This window comes from Lampris incognitus, chromosome 18 (assembly GCF_029633865.1).
Source record: "Lampris incognitus isolate fLamInc1 chromosome 18, fLamInc1.hap2, whole genome shotgun sequence".
In the NCBI taxonomy this organism is placed as follows: Eukaryota; Metazoa; Chordata; class Actinopteri; order Lampriformes; family Lampridae; genus Lampris; species Lampris incognitus.
The window spans coordinates 3,088,998-3,107,324 of NC_079228.1; the positions used below are offsets into that span (position 1 = coordinate 3,088,998).

The window sequence follows — 18,327 nt, forward strand, 5'->3', positions numbered from 1 at the left end:
TAGGCCGCAACTAGCCGCTTCTGGTGATGAGTCACCCAATCCCCCACATCGGCCTGTCGTTGAGGTGGGGAGATACCCAGGGCCATGTCAACTGGCAACCTGGCATGCTCCCATAGAGGACATAGAAGGGGGCGAGGCCTGTCGAGCTGTGCGGCGTGTTGTTGTATGCCTGCAACAAATATGGGAGCTGGTCAACCCAATGCTCTTGGCCCTCCTGGTCTAAGGTGTTCAACAGCCCCAGGAGGATCTGATTAAACCGTTCACAAGCCCCGTTGCCCTGTGGGTGGTATGGGATCATGCGGCTCTTGGTGCATCCATACACTTGGCAGAGTTCTTTCATGAGCTCAGATTCAAACGCACCCCCCCCCCATCTGTCAGGATGCGTTCAGGGCAGCCAAACAGTTGGATGACATGCCGCCAAAGTGCCTTCACGGTGGTCTGGGCTGTCTGGTCCCTTGTGGGGATGGCCACTGCGTATCTCGAAAACAGGTCTGTTACTACCAGTATATATGGATATGCATCATTGCCCCGGCCCAATGACAGATAGTCCAAAGCCAAAATTTCAAAAGGGTATTGACTCACCACCGGTTGTAGGGGGGCCCTAACCTCCTGTCCTGCACGTCCCAGCACGCACTGCCAGCACTCGGCTGACCATTTCCCAGAGTCTCGAGCCATGCTATCCTAGTAGACCCGTCCTCTGAGAGCCTGCACCATTCTCTGGCCCCGTGCATGGCCAAAGGCCTGGTGATAGGACTCCCACACCTTCTGCTGTTCTCTTGCTGGCACCACAGGTGGCATCCAGAGTTGTCCAGTTACAAGGATGCCCTCACGCAGTTGTAGGCACTCCCACTCCCGCAGTAGCTTCTGCCCACCGGCTGAAAGGGACTGCAGGTCCACCTGTTGCCGCCGCTTGCCCGCTGCCTTCCACTGACGTATCAATCCCAGGTCTGCGTCGCCTTCCTGAAGGGTCAACCAATCAGCCTGAGGATCGTGTCCCTCTGAGGGAACCCTGGAGCCGTCTGTGCCTGAGGGTTGTGGTAGGGCACCAGCTCCCACCAGGTTGCTAGCCACCTCTACGGCCATCCGAGATAAGGCATCAGCATTTTGATCGGAGGACCCCAGCCTATAGCAGATTTCAAAATTGAAATTAGCCAACTAGGCAACCCAACGCTGCTCAGTTGCCCCCAGATTCGCTGTCTGAAGATGGGTCAGTGGGAGGTTATCGGTGAATACCTTGAAGGACGTCCCCAGAGGTAGTCTTTGAATTTCTCTGTGACCGCCCATTTTAATGCCAGCAGCTCCAGCTTGAAAGAACTATAGTTCCGGTCATTCCTTTCTGCCGGATGGAGGCTGCGGCTTGCATAGGCAATCACCCACTCCTTTCCCTCTTGTACCTGTGCCAACACTGCACCCAAGCCTTGGAAGCTAGCATCCGTGTAGAGGCGAAAAGGGGCTTTGAAATCGGCATACGCTAGGACTGGTGCCTGGAGGAGGTCCCCTTTGAGTCTTTAAAAAGCAGCTTGGCAGGCTGGTGTCCAGGTGATGGCCACTGTCTTCTTGCCTCCGGTCCCCTGGAGCAGGTTGTTCAGTGGCAGAGCAATCTTGGAGAACCCTGGGACAAAGCGCCTATAATATCCTGCAAAGCCTAAGAAAGCGCATGTGTCTCTTACTGTGGTGGGGACAGGCCACTCCCGCACTGCTGATGTCTTCTCTGGATCCACTGCCTCTCCCTCCTGACTAACGACATGGCCAAGATATGTCACCTCCCGTCGAAAGAGCCGGCACTTCTGGGGCAGCAGTATAAGGCCATGGTGGTGGAGCCGTTCAAACACTTGTTCAAGGTGAGCCAGGTGGCTGTTGAAATCAGGGGAGTAGATAATTACATCGTCTAAATAGATTAAAAGAAAGTCATGGACCTGCCCCCCCCCCCCAGACACCTCTGCATAAGGCGCTGGAAGGTAGCAGGTGCATTACAAAGTCCGAATGGCATCCGCTCCCACTGGTAAAGGCCCATAGGTGTTACAAAGGCAGTCTTCTCTTTATCCAGTGGGTCGACCTCAACCTGCCAATAGCCACTGGCCAGGTCAAGGGTCGAATACCACCTGGCTCTTTAATCCAGTGAGCGATTCCTCGATACGAGGGAGGGGGAACACGTCTTTGTGAATTACAGCATTAAGTTTTCTGTAATCAACACAAAGCCGCCAAGCACCATCTTTCTTCTTGACCAGAACCACGGGGGCAGCCCAGGGGCTGGAACGCTCAATGACAACTCCGCTTGCCTACATCCCCTGAGGCAGGGTGCACAGCTCTGCATACAGGTTAGGGGGGATTGGCCTGTAGCGTTCCCGTATTGGGTGAGCGTCGCCTGTCAGGATCTTATGCATCACCACGCTGGTCCGTCCATAGTCCTCCTCATGGGCGGCAAAGACACAGGTCCATCTCTGGAGCAGGTTGGTCAGTTGTTCTTGCTGGTCCGTCATCAGTCCCTCTCCCTAGAGGGAAACGGCAGGGTGGCCGCAGTCACTCTCAGTGCCCAATGGACGTATGTCAACCTCAACTTCGGAGCCACTTATAGGCCACAATACCAGCTGCTTCTGGTCCTGGACATCGGAGGGATTTATCTTTGTAACTTGGGCCAGTGGCTTGCGGGAGGGCAATTCCACAGGATAGGGGTGTGGGTTGCAAACACGGAGAGGCAGCTTACCTGCTTTCATCTGCACTACAGCCCGACCTACCCTCCACTCTCTTGTCTCGCCCTCCAGGTCTTCCACCACCACACAGCACTTAGGGGGGCCAGTGGCTTGTGGTACGGATGCCCACAACATCATCTCTGTCTGGGGGGGTAGCAGGATGGACTCTGGTGGGTACAGCCGGGCAGTCCCCTGGAACTCCATCATAGGACTGACCACTTGCAAGCATCGGCACACCTGAAAAGCCTTCTCCCATGCCCAGCCGGCTCGTTGCGGGATGGTGGATTTGAACGCCACCAGACCAGGGTGGCCATCCTGGAAGAGGGCCTCCCAGCAATGGTTGATCACGTTCATGCCGAGGATGCTGTAATCTGACTGGAGACAGCCATCCTCCACTACAATGACCCCCTTTGCAGGCACCATGACTTCCCCTATCTGAAAGTCCAAAATGGCATAACCAATGTAGGGTAGGCTCAACCCAAAAACCACGGCTTCATACGTACATTATGGGCTTCTCTAGTGCCCGCATCACCCTGTGGTGCCTCACCTTCCATGTTGTCTGTGTTAAGGTGGATCCTGCCGACAATGCCAAAAGCATGTCGCGACCGAGGGCTACTTCCCACAACACAATAACCAGATCCACCCAATACACAGGCAACATGCAAGAACACTAATAAATTATTACAAAGAGTTTATTCATACAAGGCACAAATAACACAGGGCACATCTTAAATTAAAACACATCAATCTGGAAACCGCAAATTCATCCCGCTTATACAGCAGTGCATCTACTCCACACCACAAGGGGGGGGGGGTAATCAACCCAATGTCAGCAGGTGGCAACAAATACACTCTTGCGGTTCCCGCCACACTAATAAAAGCCCCGCGTAACATAAAATCAGTCCGTACTGGTCGGCAACCTCTGCCGACCAGTACTAAAGTCCAATGTACTGGCCACAACAAAAAGGAGGAGAGTCAACCCACTGTCCAGAAGACTAATAGCAGCCAGAGTCCACAGTCACCCAGTCTAGACTGGTGACGTCACGTTCCAGGGCGTAAATGGAATGGTGCCGTCTCGATCAGGCCGAACGCCCCCCACTGGCACTTCAGTGTGAGTGTAGTCGCTCGAGGCTCCGCCCCCAGCTACAGAGGAAGCGCAACAACAGGGCTCAGCTTCACGGCCTCACCGAGCCGAGGACGAAAACTAGCAATGGGACAACACCAACAGAATGGAAACACAACGTCCCTTCATCTGGACGAGTCGAGAGCGTTGTACACAGAATGGTCACACGTCGCTCGTCTCCTCCTTCCACTTCCCGGATGTAGCGCACGTGTGATGAACACCGGTCTCCTCGGCAGTAGGTTAGCTCGCGCTGCAGTCGCTCTCTCGGCGCCGGTCCCACCGCTGTCGTCCGTCCGCCTTCCGCATCACAGCTCCCCGCCGGTATGCTCCTCCCCTCGTTCATCATACTGCTGCTTTTATGAAGGGAAGCAACCTATCCCGGTCCAGTGTTCACTCACTCATCAAGCAATCAGTCAGTCATTAGAGCCATTGCAATTAGTCCTTAACACAGGCGAGTGTCCATTCTCAGTTACAAGAAAGTCTCTCACAGCGAATCCACATACAGTCCGTAAGCACAGATAGACCCCCCGCAACTCCACAACATATAAAACCCACTCATAAGAGTCACATTACAATAATAATAACCACAACTTATATTCACATAATTGACTATGAGCCAGGACACTTGACAATTGACTAGTGTAAAGTGTTCTGATCTGTTATTCCCACCTATATGCTTATTTAGGTGTCATTAATTATAAATGATTAGGCACACCGTTATTACACAATGCCTAACGTGGCTTGCTTTATTCCACCGTATTGCAAGACTGCCCGAACAATATTCCTCGCGCTTCTCCCCACATCAACAGGTGACGTCACATACATACGGGTGCCCTTACATGCCAAACCGGTACATGACATCCCTCCTTTTCTGGGACATAAACTTCAGGTTATTTTCAATTAAAAAATATGAACCCAAATAATGACAGTATCAAAACTTTCCTAACCAAAACACATACCAGATATTCTGTATGCTTTCACCTTAATTAGAACCATCGATTAATTCTCCATTAACACATATTCACTTATGAACAGTCCGTAAACATATAAGACCTTTTAACATGTTAATTTTACATTTGCATCATCAAACAACAATTGTCACTGAACTTGACCCAACAGTTTTTTTGTTTACATTTCTCCAGTCTATGTCATATCATAATCTGCCAGCCTCGATGGCAAGCGTCTCTCTCTTGGAGGCCTGTCTGCCCCCGGCCGGGGGGTCATTGCTGGTGGTGCTCCGCTCTGCGTTTGGAGCACCAAGTGTCTCTCTGTTTGATGTGCAGTCCTCGGCATCCTGTGATGCTTCTGCTCCCTCCGGCAGGTGTCTCCTGAGTACTGGTGTATCGCTTCACGAATGTTGTGTTCCGTGTGTATCTGGCTCCGGTTGGAGATTCGACGACAACTTGGTTTCCTGATTTGCTCACCACCTTGTGTGGCGTTGTGTTGAATAGTGTTGTCAGTTTATCAGTCTTTTCTTGTCTCACCAGGACCGTGTCACCGACGTTGACATCCGGGTACCTGACGTGACGCCGTTCGTCTGCATAGATCTTTGATTGTCCTTTCTGTTCTGCGTCTCTGTCTCTTACCTCCAGATCAGCGTGTGCTGCTGTGATGCTTGGCAGCTTCCCCCTCATCTTTCTTTTGAAGAGCAGCTCCGCGGGACTCTTCCCTGTGGTCGCGTGATCGATGCTCCGGTATACTGTCACATACTTTCTAAGTTCTCGCTTCCAACTGAGTCCATCTGAAACAGCGATGCGAATCCTCTTCATCAGCGAGGCGTTTTGACGTTCTACCTCGCCGATCGCCTACGCCCATCGTGGCGTTGTTTTCACATGCTTGATTCCGTTGGTGTCACAGTACTCACTGAACTCCTCTGATTTGAACTGAGGACCCTGGTCCGACCTCAGTGTGACGGGAAGTCCATGTCGACTGAAGATTGTCTCTAGACTGTCTATCACTGTTGACGTGGTTGTGGACTTTAACACGTCATACTCATAGTAGCGGCTGTAGTAATCAACTACAACTAGAATCGAGTCACCTGTCGGCAAGGGTCCGAGTAAGTCAATGGCAATATCTTGCCAGGGCCCCTCTGGTAACTCTGTTGGTCTTAACGGTTCCGGTGCGTCTGGCCGAGCAACAACTTGGCATCCGTGGCATGACCTACAATGTCTCTCGGCTGCTCTGTCCATTGTTGGCCACCAGACTTTGCTCCTGAGGTGCTGGTTAGTTCCGACAATTCCTAAGTGTCCTTCGTGTACTCGTGAGAGAGCGCGTGCCCACAGTACTTGTGGCAGCACAATACGCGTTCCACGTAGAACCAACTGTCCTATTACACATAATTCACTAGCCACCGCGGCATATGCTGCGCACTTCTCAAAGTGTCCACTCTCAATAGCTTTACGCACCTCGATCAGCTCCTCGTCGTGGGCTGATGCCTCCTCCACCTCGCGGGTTGTCAGTGCTCTGGGTGTGGCACTCACTGCAACGAATCTCACGTACTCGTCGGATCCGTGTGCATGTTTCTGTTTCAGTGCGCTGTTCCCCAGCAGACGTGATAGTGGGTCTGCTATGTTCTTTTTGCCCGAGATATGTACTACTTTAAAATCATAAGGCTGTAACCTTAGGACCCATCGCTCTATACGAGCGCATGGTTTCGAGCGTGGGCTGTAGATGGATTCAAGAGGTTTGTGGTCTGTAATCAAGTCAAATCGTCTACCATAGATGTATGGGTGTAACCTTTCACACGCCCATACCAGACCTAAGGCCTCTTTCTCTGTCTGAGAATACCTGCGTTCACAGTCGGTTAGACCACGACTGACATAACAAATGGGAGCATCTTCTCCATTCTGGGTCTGTACTAACACTGCTCCTAATCCCACTGGACTAGCTTCTGCAATGATTTTGGTCGGTGTATCTTTGTTAAAGTAGGCTAGTGTCCCTGCTTTGACTAAGCCCTCTTTCAGTGCCTCAAACGCTTGTTTCTGTTCTGGACCGAATTCAAACGGAGTGTCCTTTCTTGTCCGGCGTCGCAGCGGCTCTGACACTGTTGCAAACTGTGGAATGAATCTGCTGCTGTAACTTATGAGCCCGAGGAAGCTTCTCACCTCCGATGCGTTTTCCGGCTCTCTCGCCTCGCTCACGGCTCTCACTCTCTCCTCTGTAGGACCGATTCCTTTTTCAGACAGCAGGATTCCCATGAAAATCAGTCGATCCGTGTTGAACTGACACTTGGCAGGGTTTAGCGTCAGTCCGCACTCCTCCAGTCTCCTCATGACTGTGTGTAGTCGCTCGTTGTGTGTCTCCTCATCCTTAGCGTGGACTATGACATCATCTGAGATGTTCTCCACACCTTCTATACCAGCCAGTGCAGCGGCGATTTCATGCTGGTACTGTTCGCTGGCGGAAGACACGCCGAAGATGAGTCTCTTGTATCTGTAGACTCCGTTGTGGATGGCGAATGTGGTGATTCCGCGTGATTCTGGGGTCATTTCAAGTTGGTGGTAGCCCCACTTTAAGTCCAGTTTACTAAACACCACTGATCCATTCATCCCTTGTAGTAGCTCATCCACAGTGGGTATTGGATACCTCTCTCTGATGATGGCAAGGTTTGCCTGTCGCATGTCTAAACACAGTCTTATTTCTGAGTTTGCCTTGGGCACGATGATCACTGGATTTACCCATGGTGTTGGTCCATCCAACGGTTCTATTATGTCTAGATCTAGGAGCTCTTTTATCTTGGCCTCCACAGGCGCCCGTAGGTTGGAGGCTGTACGCCTGAGTGGCTGTGCTACTGGTGTCACCTCTGGGTCTATGTGTAGCGTTATCTGTTTTGTTTTCAGCTTCCCTACCCCCTGAAATACAGTCGGGCACTGCTGCTGAAGTGATTGGTTCATGTCTCGGACGGCTGATATGTTGGCACCTATTTTCAGTACACCCAGTTTCATGGCCAACTCTTTTCCTAGTAGTGGTTCTCCGTCACCTCTGATTACTATGAATTCTGCTTGTTCACAGCGGTCTCCTATTTTTACTTTGCATGTGAACGCCCCTTTAATGGGTAGAGGTTGGTTAGATGAATAGGAAAATAGTTTCCTTTCTGGCTTTGGGACATATGAGTGGCACCTAATTTTCTCTGACTTTAAACCCTCCCAGGTCTTTTCGTCTATCACATTGCAAGTAGCCCCGGAGTCGACAAGCATCTTCAAGCTAACTCCTCCCACATTTATGTTGAGCCTATCTGACTTGTTTGTATCACTCAATACAGAGGCATAATCATGTTCTTCTATCTCTATTTTATGCACTTTTCCCTTTCCTGTTGCACCTTTTGTTTTGCATTGCTTTGCGAAATGGTCTCTACCGTTGCATTTGCGACACGTTTGGCCGCGCGCGGGACAATTGGGGTCTTTCCCAAAGTGGTCTGAATGTCCACATCTAAAACACGTTTTGTCCATTTTGTCCGTTTTTCCTCTATCCGCGCCCGGTCTCCCTTGTCCTCTCTTCTGATATTTCCCTCCTTTCTGTGAGACACGACTCACAGTCGCCTCTGCTTTCCCCTCCCTCACAGACATCTCCGCCATTTGTTCTTCAATTTGTTCACACTGTGCCGCCAACTCGAGAGCGCGAGCAAGCACCAAACCACGCGCCTCCTCGAGGAGTCTACGGCGAATATAACTTGACGTGCATTTGCTTACAATCGCGTCTCTAATCTGATCGTCTGTGTCTCCACCAAAACCGCAGTCTTTTGCCGCACGTCTCAAGCGTGCAGCGAATTGTTGTACTGTCTCCCCCTGATTCTGAGAGATTTTCTGAAATGTCTGGCGGGCGAATGTAGCGTTTACCTGAGGCACGAAATATCTGTTCAAAGCTGCAACAGCGGCATCATAATCAGTCACCTCTCCGGTGCCGTCCAAAGTTGAAAAGATGTCCTGTGTGTCTGGACCTGCGTGATGCAAAAGAAGTGCTGCTCTCCGGCGCTGCTTCACTGCATCCTCGGTGTTATCATCGATGATCAGACCTTTCCCATCAGCAAACAGTTCAAATGACATTAGCCATCTTGTCCACCGCGGCCCCAAAGAGTAGCGATCAAACGATCAAACGCCGGTACGCATGCTGTCTTTTCCATGCTGCCGCGCTAGCTAGCTACAACCGTTAGCTACACTTCAGATCTAACTAAACGTTACGAACCTTAGCTCATCACTTAGCTTAGGCTCGATACATCACTCGTCGCCATTGTTCTGATCTGTTATTCCCACCTATATGCTTATTTAGGTGTCATTAATTATAAATGATTAGGCACACCGTTATTACACAATGCCTAACGTGGCTTGCTTTATTCCACCGTATTGCAAGACTGCCCGAACAATATTCCTCGCGCTTCTCCCCACATCAACAGGTGACGTCACACACATACGGGTACCCTTACATGCCAAACCGGTACATGACATAAAGAGTGTCACGACATGCAAACTTGGCATTACATTTTTGGGTCATTGTAACTATGAAGATGTACAAAAGTTACAAGGTGTAGTGAAAGGCATGGAGATAAAAGGAAGTGCAGTCAGACCAGATCAGTTATGTGAAGTCTGTACACAGAGCAGGTTCAGTCAGGTGAGAAATAGGGAGCCAGACAGAAAGTCTAAGAAACCCTTAGAACTAGTCCACACTGACTTAGCCGGTCCCATGCCAACACCGAGCACAGAAGGGTCAGATATGCACAGTCTTTTACAGACGACTACTCAGGTACCGTGTTGATGTATTCTCTAAGGTCCAAGAGTGATACAGTGCAAGCCACAGAAAGGTTCTTAGCAGACATAGCACCTTACGGAGAAGTCAAGTGTATCAATTCAGATAACGGCACTGAGTTTACAAGCGGAGACTTCTAGGCACTGTTAACCAAGAATAGGATTAGACACGAGACGTCTGCACCCTATTCACCCCACCAAAATGGCACAGCTGAGAGAGGTTGGCGAACTCTCCATGATATGAGCAGATACTTCCTAACAGAAAGCGAGTTACCAGATAAGCTATGTTATGCTACGCTATGCAGACAGCAGCTTATGTGAGGAACAGGTGCTACAGCAGGCGCACAAAGAAAACGCCATACGAACTGTTCACAGGCAAGAAACCAAACATATCCAAACTGCAGAAATTTGGATCAATGTGTTTTGCTTACAAGCAAGAGAAAGGGAAGCTAGACTCTAGGTGCGAGCAAGGTGTTTTCATTGGCTACGATAAAAACAGCCCAGCTTATCTAGTGTACTATCCATACACAGAGAGGGTCCAAAAGCACTGGTTGGTGAAGTTCACAACCAAGACAGCCAAAGAAAAGGAAACACAAACACCTGCGCCATACATAGAATATGGTGATAGGAATGCACATCCCAGAGTCAATGACAGTGAACAAAATGTTATTGATGAAAATGTGGAAAATGTACCAGGTCAGGATGTCCAAAGTGGAGTTTCTGGGACTTTACCTGAACAAACTGAACGCACACAGCCGGGCAAAGTCACCGAGACTGTAATCAGAAGGAACTCACCGCGAACCAAGAGGAGACCAGCTTACCTACAGGAATTTGAGACTGAGGTTACAGAGGACAAACTTCAAACATGCGTGGACTCTTGTTATAGAGCAGTGTCGTGTACGAAACACTAATAATGTTCTAAGCTGTTTAAGTAGATAACTGGAAAGTGCACACGGCAGACTTATGACAGTACCGTAGTATATTTATTATTACACTGTAACAACCTAGCTATCCAGAGTAGAGCGGAGTACCAAGAGAACGCCCTGGTGGCGATTCTGCCTTATATACTATTCAGGAACAACCAATAGCTGACCTCCACCTCATTCAGCACCAATCACATTGATCTGTGCACATTCAAAACCAACAAAACCACACTGGTTAATATTCTGTGTTGGGAACACCACAGCTCCTCCCCTGTAAATTCAAACTTCATTTTTTTTCTATGATTCTAACATATCCTTTTTGCTCTTAAGCTCATAACCATGTACAGTATTTCTTTAAACAGTAACCATACATTACATTACAGATTTCTTTTATTTTTTTATTTTTTTCAATAACTAATCTGCATGTCAGTCACAAGTTCAGCCTATCAGGAGGACGTCTGTCTCTCACAGGGCGAGTGTTCCTTTCCACAACTGGCGGTGGTGGTTCTACAGGTCGTTCTTCCACAACCTGTGGTTCAGGATGTTCTGACACATCAGTGTCTGCATTGAAATCATCAATCTCCCAAGAAGCTCCATCACAAGAGTCCATTGGAGTCTGATTTGGATTTCCCTTGAAACCCAACATCTGGTTCACATGTCTTTTCACACAATTTCCATTTACTTCAACACTGTATGTGACAGGACCCAACACTTCACTTATAACTCCATTCAACTATTTCTCCCCTCCCCTGTAATTTTTTACCAACACGTGTTGACCAACCTTAAAAGACCGAACATGGGGAAGATTTGGTTCAGACTCGGTCTGCATTCTCTGAGAGAACTTTGGTTTGATAAGACACAACCTGGTTCGCACCTGTCTTCTCAGAAATAGCTCAGCTGGGGTCTTTCCTGTCTCAGTATGGGGTGTGTTTCTGTACCCCATCAGAAAATTTGCTACACAGTGCTCAAGCGTCATACCACCAATGGCTCTATTCTTTGCAAGGGATTTCTTGAGATTTTGGACCAATCTTTCAGCTAAACCATTACTTGCAGGATGGTATGCAGGTGACTTGATGTGTTTTACTCCATTTTTAGTCAAAAATGACTCAAACTCTTGCGATACGAACTGAGGTCCGTTATCAGTTACAACCTCTTTAGGCAACCCATAAGCTGCAAATACATTTCTCATTGCTTCAATTGTCTTAGTTGAAGTAGCAGTGGTCATGGGAACTATCTCTGGCCATCTAGCATAGGCATCCATCACCACTAAAAACATCTGCTTGTGGTCCTCAGCAAAATCAAGATGTACTCTTTCCCATGGACTCGAAGACCATTTCCATGTATGTATCGGTGCGGTAGCAGGCATACTGCGCTGCTGCTGACAAATAGTACACTGATTCACTTCACGTTCAATACTGTCATCTAATGTAGGTCACCAGAATAGGCGAGGGACTTCATTTTAACTATTCCCCAGTGGTGCTCATGTAATTCCGACAATAGCCTGTCTCTTAGTTTATCAGGCACTACCACACGGTAACCCCATAATAAACAATCATCCTCAATGCTAAGCTCTAATTTTCTCTGAAAATAAGGCTTCAGTGACTCATCCTGTACATGTTTAGGCCATCCAGTTAACACCAACTGTTTACCACTCTTAACACAGGATCTCTGTCTGTTTCTTTGGCTATTTCTCTAGCAGTAAGAGGTAAGTCTTCCAGGTAAGACACTCTGTAAATTGGGTTTGACACCACATCTGCATCAGGCTTCACAGGTAATCTTGATAAAGCATCAGCATTGCAATGCTGCTCTGACTTCTTGTACTGGATTTCGTATGTATACGCTGCCAAAATTAGAGCCCACCTTTGTAATCTAGTGGCGGCCAGTGTTGGCACACCTGTTTTAGGCCCCAGAATTTTCAACAGTGGCTTGTGGTCTGTCAATAACAAGAATTTCCTTCCATAAAGATACTCATGGAATTTCATAACTCCAAAAACAAGACCCAGTGCCTCTTTTTCCAGTTGAGAGTAATTCTGTTCTGTTTTAGTTAACATTCTGGATGCAAATGCCATAGGTCTCTCACTTCCATCTTTCATTTTGTGGCTGATTACAGCACCAACTCCATAAGGAGAAGCATCACATGCTAGTATGATATGTAACTCTGCATCAAAATGTACTAACAATTTATCTGACTGAAGAGACTTCTTTGCACTATCAAATGCACTTTGACATTTCTCTGACCATTCCCAGGTTGCATCTTTATGCAGCAATGCTGTCATTGGCTGAATCAGAGTAGATAGATTAGGGATAAACTTCCCATAGTAGTTTAACAGAGCTAAGAATGACCTGAGTTCAGTTACATTTTTCGGAACTGGAGCCCTCTGAATAGCATCTGTCTTTTCCTTCATTGGATGTATGCCCCTGGCATCAATGACATGCCCTAAGTATGAAACGCTGTTCTGCATGAATGGACACTTCTCTCTTTTAACCCTGAGATTGTAAGTTTCAAGTCTGCTAAACACCTCTTCCAAGTTAGTCAGGTGCCTTTCTGTATCTTTTCCAGTAATTAAGATGTCATCTAAATAACAGCTGACCCCTTCCATGCCCTGAAGAACCTGATCCATAATCTTTTGAAAAATAGCAGGGGCGCTAGCAACACCGTAGGGTAACCTATTGTAGTGATACAACTCTCTGTGTGTGTTGATGGTTAGGTAATGTCTTGAATTGTCCTCTAACAGAACTTGCTGATAAGCCTGCGACAAATCTAATTTGGTAAACTGCTGACCTCCTGCTAGTTTAGCAAATAAATCTTGGGTTTTGGGTAGTGGATACTGTTCCACATTCAACCATGAATTGATGGTGACCTTGTAGTCTCCACATATTCTCACACTATCATCCTTTTTAGGCACACAAACTATTGGAGCTGCCCACTCACTGTAATTAATGGGTGAGATGACACCTTCAGCTTCCAATTTTGCCACTTCTCTCTCTACGGCTTCTCTTAATGCATAAGGCACATTTCTAGGCTTGCAGAACTTGGGCACAGCATCTGGAACTACATGTAGTCTGGCTTCAATACCTTTTAACTTGCCTAGCTCAGGTTTGAACACTGATGCATGTCTGGCACACACATCATCCACTGTATCAGGAGCCACTCTGTTGACTCTTGACCAGTCTAGCTTTAATTGACTTATCCAGTCTCTGCCCATTAATGCAGTACCTCTTCCTTTCACGACTAGTAGTTCTAGCTTTTCTGAGTGTTCCTGGCATTTCAACTTTGCTGGGAATTTTCCTATCAATGGCAATGATTCTGTTAGGGTTTGTGGAAGACCCAAAGCGCACGACACAAGACAGAGATGGATGGGGTTAGCCGAAAACTGGCGTACTTTATTCCTTACGTGTACAAATAGTCAAACATAGGAAGGCAATGAGCGACAAGGAAAAAACGGAAAGTCCAAGGGGAAAAACTCGCGGGTAATCCAAACGGGAACACGGCAGGATACTTCCACGGGGAAACTTTGCAAGGGAAAAACATGAACCAAGGGCTGGGGTGAGTTCGGAGAGAAAAGGACCGTGAGAGGAGATTCGCCGCTACTGCGGGGAGGTTACAACACGAACTGACAACGGGCACGTGGGAGGCCACCAAACTTAAGCCCAGCCCTGATGACTAAGCCCGGCCCTGAAGAGCCGATTGGCTGCCGGCGCGGGGTGAGCGGGCCACGGCGCGGGTCGAGCGAGCCATAACAGTACCCCCCCTCCACAAGAGCCACCGGGCGACTTGCCCGGCTTGTCGGGATGGGAATGATGGAACTCAGTGAGCAGCTCAGGGTCCAGGATGAGCTGGCGGAAGACCCAGCTATGTTCCTCCGGACCGTAGCCCTCCCAGTCCACCAAATACTGGAATACCGGACGTCCAGCAGCCGGCGGACCTTCCACTGGGGGTGCCCATCCACGATCTCAGGGGGAGGCGGAGCCGGGGCCGGAGGCATCAGAGGACTGTGGGAGACAGGCTTAACCCGAGACACATGAAACACGGGATGGGTCTTCAAGGAAGCCGGAAGCTTAAGACTCACCGCCGCGGGGCTGAGAACCTTCCTGATCTCAAAGGGCCCGACAAACCGGGGGTTCAGCTTCTTCGTGGTGGACTGAAGCGGGAGATCCTTCAAGGACAGCCACATCCTTTGGCCTGGTTGGTACGTAGGTGCTGGGGACCGGCGTCAGTTGGCTCCCCGACTGACGCGCTCAGCTGCCCGGAGCAGAGCAGCTCTAGTCACCTCCCGGACGCGACGACACCGGTTCAGATGGGCCTGCACGGAGGGAACCGCCACTTCCGACTCCTGCGCAGCAAAGAGAGGCAGCTGGTAGCCCAGGGACACCTCAAAAGGTGAGAGGCCGGTGGCAGAGCTGACCAGAGAGTTGATGGCATACTCGACCCAGGGGAGGAACCGGCTCCAGGAGCTGGGCTTCTTGGCAGCCACGCACCGGAGGGCAGACTCCACACTCTGGTTCATCCTCTCTGTCTGTCCGTTAGTCTGTGGGTGATAGCCAGAGGAGAGACTAACAGAGGCACCCAACCCCTTACAAAAGGCCCGCCATACCTGGGAGACGAACTGGGGCCCTCGGTCCGAGACAACTTCCAGGGGAAGGCCGTGGAGATGGAACACGTGGCTCGTCAGGAGGTCCGCCGTCTCAGAAGCTGATGGGAGTCTGGGGAGGGCCACCAGGTGCACTCCCTTACTGAAGCGGTCCACCACTGTCAGGATCACAGTGTTACCCTGGGAGGGAGGCAGTCCGGAGACAAAATCCAATGTCACATGGGACCAGGGCCGGCTTGGAGTTGGGAGGGGCTGCAGCAGACCCGCGGGTGCCTGGTGAGAGGCCTTGCTGCGAGCACAGACGGAGCAGGCCCCTACAAAGTCCCTGATGCCATTCCTCATGGTGGGCCACCAGAAACGCCGAGCCAGAAAGGTGAAGGTGCGGTGGACAAGCAAACTGACTGGCATGGCCCCACTGGAGAACCTGGGGCCGGACTGCGTCCGGGACGAATAGGCGGCGTGCAGGGACGTGGCTTGGGGCGGGATGGGAGCGCAACGCCTGCCTGACCACGGTCTCGATGCCCCAGGTAACCACGCCAACCGCCCTGGCCTCAGGAAGGATGGGAGTCGGCTCCTCTGTAGCTGGCTCCCTCCTCGGGTGTTGTCGGGACAGGGAGTCTGCCTTCATGTTGCGGGACCCGGGGCGATAAGTCAGCGTGAAGTCAAACCGACTGAGGAAGCTGGCCCACCGTGCCTGCCGACCATTGAGGCGCTTGGTTGCCCGGATGAACGTCAAGTTCTTATGATCCGTCCAGATGGTGAACGGCTGTTCCGCCCCCTCCAGCTAATGGCGCCACTCCTCCAGAGCAGCCACCACTGCCAGCAGCTCCCGGTTCCCGACATCGTAATTCTCCTCGGCGGGGAGGAACCGGCAAGAGAAGAAGGCGCATGGGTGGACCTTCTGGTCAGACGCTGACCGCTGGGAGAGGACAGCCCCTAACCCGGTGTCCGAAGCGTCCACCTCTACGATGAACTGCCTCTTGGGGTCGGGGTGGAGCAGGACCGGGGCGCTGGTGAACCTCTCCTTGAGGGACTGGAACGCAGAGCGGGCAGCCGGGGACCAGATGAACGGCTGGGACGGGGAGGTCAGCCTGGTGAGAGGTTCTGCCACGCAGCTGTAGTTCCGGATGAACCTCCGATAGAAGTTCGCAAACCCGAGGTAGCTCTGTAATTCCTTCCGTGATGTGGGATCGGGCCAGTCCACCACAGCCTGGATCTTGCGGGGGTCGGCCCGGGTCTGTCCCCTCTCAACGACGAAGCCCAGGTAGTCAACGGAAGGGGAATGGAACCGGCGCTTCTCTGCCTTGACGAAGAGCCGGTTCCGGAGGAGACGTTCGAGTACCCGGCGGACATGCTGGACATGTTCGTCGAGGGTCCTGAAGAAGATGAGGATGTCATCGAGGTACACCACCACAAACTCGTCGAGCATGTCGCGGAGAATGTCATCCATGAGAGCCTGGAATACCGCCGGGGCGTTGGTGAGGCCGAACGGCATGACCAGGTACTCATAATGACCCCAGGGCGTCTTAAAGGCTGTCTTCCACTCGTCCCCCTTCCGGATCCAGACCAGATGATAGGCACACCGGAGGTCCAGCTTAGTGAAGACTGTAGCCTGGGTGAGGGGCTCAAGGGTGGAACTCATGAGAGGAAGGGGGTACTTGTTTTTGACGGTTATCTCATTGAGTTGGCGATAGTCAATGCAGGGTCGGAGGCCCCTGTCGTTCTTCTTCACGAAAAAGAATCCAGCTGCCACCTGGGAGGACGAGGGCCGAATGAGCCCCGCTGCCAAGGACTCGGAGATGTACTCGTCCATCACAGCTTTCTCGGGGATGGTCAGACTGTACAGACGACTGCTGGGAAGGGGTGCCCCAGAGTGGAGGTCGATAGCACAGTCATAAGGCCGATGAGGAGGAAGAGATTGGGCCCGGGTCTTGCTGAAAACCTCACCTAACTCGTGGTACTCAGGGTGAACAGAGGAGAGGTCGGGAGGCGGGGTACTAGGGGCACGTCGGGGGGATGGGGCGGGAGCAGCCTGGAGACATTGGGCATGACAGGAGGAGCTCCACTCCATGATGGTACCAGGCGATGTGTGGCTCATGCTGCACGAACCAGGGGCGCCCTAGGATCACAGGGACTAACGGGGACTGGATGATGTAGAACCGAAGTCTCTCCACATGGTTACCTGCTGTGGTGAGAGAGACAGGGTGGGTGCATTGGGTGACGCTGGCCAGGCAGCGTTCGTCCAGCGCGAAGGCCTCCATGGGCTTCTCCAGCGTCTCTAGCGGGATGTTAGCCTGGGCCGCAAACTCCGAGTCCAGGAAACACTCATCAGCCCCCGAGTCGAGGAGTGCACCCACCGTGAGCCGCTGGTCAGCCCAGGCCAGGGTAACGCTAACTAGATGGTTCTGTGGGGCAGGACGGCGGGAACAGGAAAGTCGGCTCACTAGGATCTCCCGGGGCCCCAGTGAGCCTAGTCTTTTGGCCGAGTGGGGCAGCCGCTGATCAGATGTCCCTTCTGGCCACAGTAGAGGCATTGACCCGCCTTGAACCGGGCCTCCCGTTCGGCCGGACTAAGGCGCGTGCGCCCCAGCTGCATAGGTTCCTCCCCCATCGTGGTCTGGGGCGCGGGGGGAGAAACGGCCACAGGGAAAGTGGGGCAAACAGGAGTAGGGATCCTGTTAGGAGTGCTGGACGACTGGGGAATGGACGGGGATCCACGCAGGGCTTGCTCGCCCCTCCTCTCCCGGAGGCGTCCGTCGATGCGGATGGCGAGCTTGATCAGGTCCTCGAGGGAGGTGGGCTCCTCCCGGGTGGGTCGCTGGTCCTTGACAGCCTCGCTGAGACCTCTCCAGAAGGTGACCTGAAGTGACCGGTCGTTCCAGCCGCTCTCAGCTGCGGCCAGCCTGAACTCCACCGAGTAGTCTGTGACACTGCCACTGCCCTGCTGGATACTGATCAGCCGAGCACCAGGGTCCTGGCCACCGACTGGATGGTGGAAAACCTTCCGTAGTTCTGCCTCAAAGGCCTTGTAGGTGAGGCAGAAACTGGCCTTCATGGACCAGGAAGTAGTGGCTCACTGAGCTGCTCGGCCTGTGAGCAGGTTGGTCACGTAAGCGACCCGGGCAGCATCAGACGTGAACATGCTGAGTTGGTGCAGGAAGACCAGCTCACACTGCATGATGAACGTGGCACAGGTCTCAAAGTCGCCATCAAACGGTCGTGGGCTGGAGAGACAGGGCTCCCGGGGAACTGGGTTGAGCC

General features: G+C 51.4%; 1 protein-coding gene across 1 annotated transcript; it reads right to left on the minus strand.

Moving 5' to 3' along the window:
- Positions 1 to 12,783: 12,783 nt before the first annotated feature.
- On the minus strand, positions 12,784 to 15,408 carry LOC130129087 (uncharacterized protein K02A2.6-like; the record flags this gene model as incomplete). The annotated part of the gene is made up of 2 exons (XM_056298883.1): positions 15,385 to 15,408; positions 12,784 to 13,506 (listed from the first exon to the last, which is right to left on the minus strand). Coding segments are annotated over exons 1-2 (747 nt in total), but the record flags the coding sequence as incomplete, so codon positions are not given.
- Between the last annotated feature and the right edge of the window lie 2,919 nt (positions 15,409 to 18,327).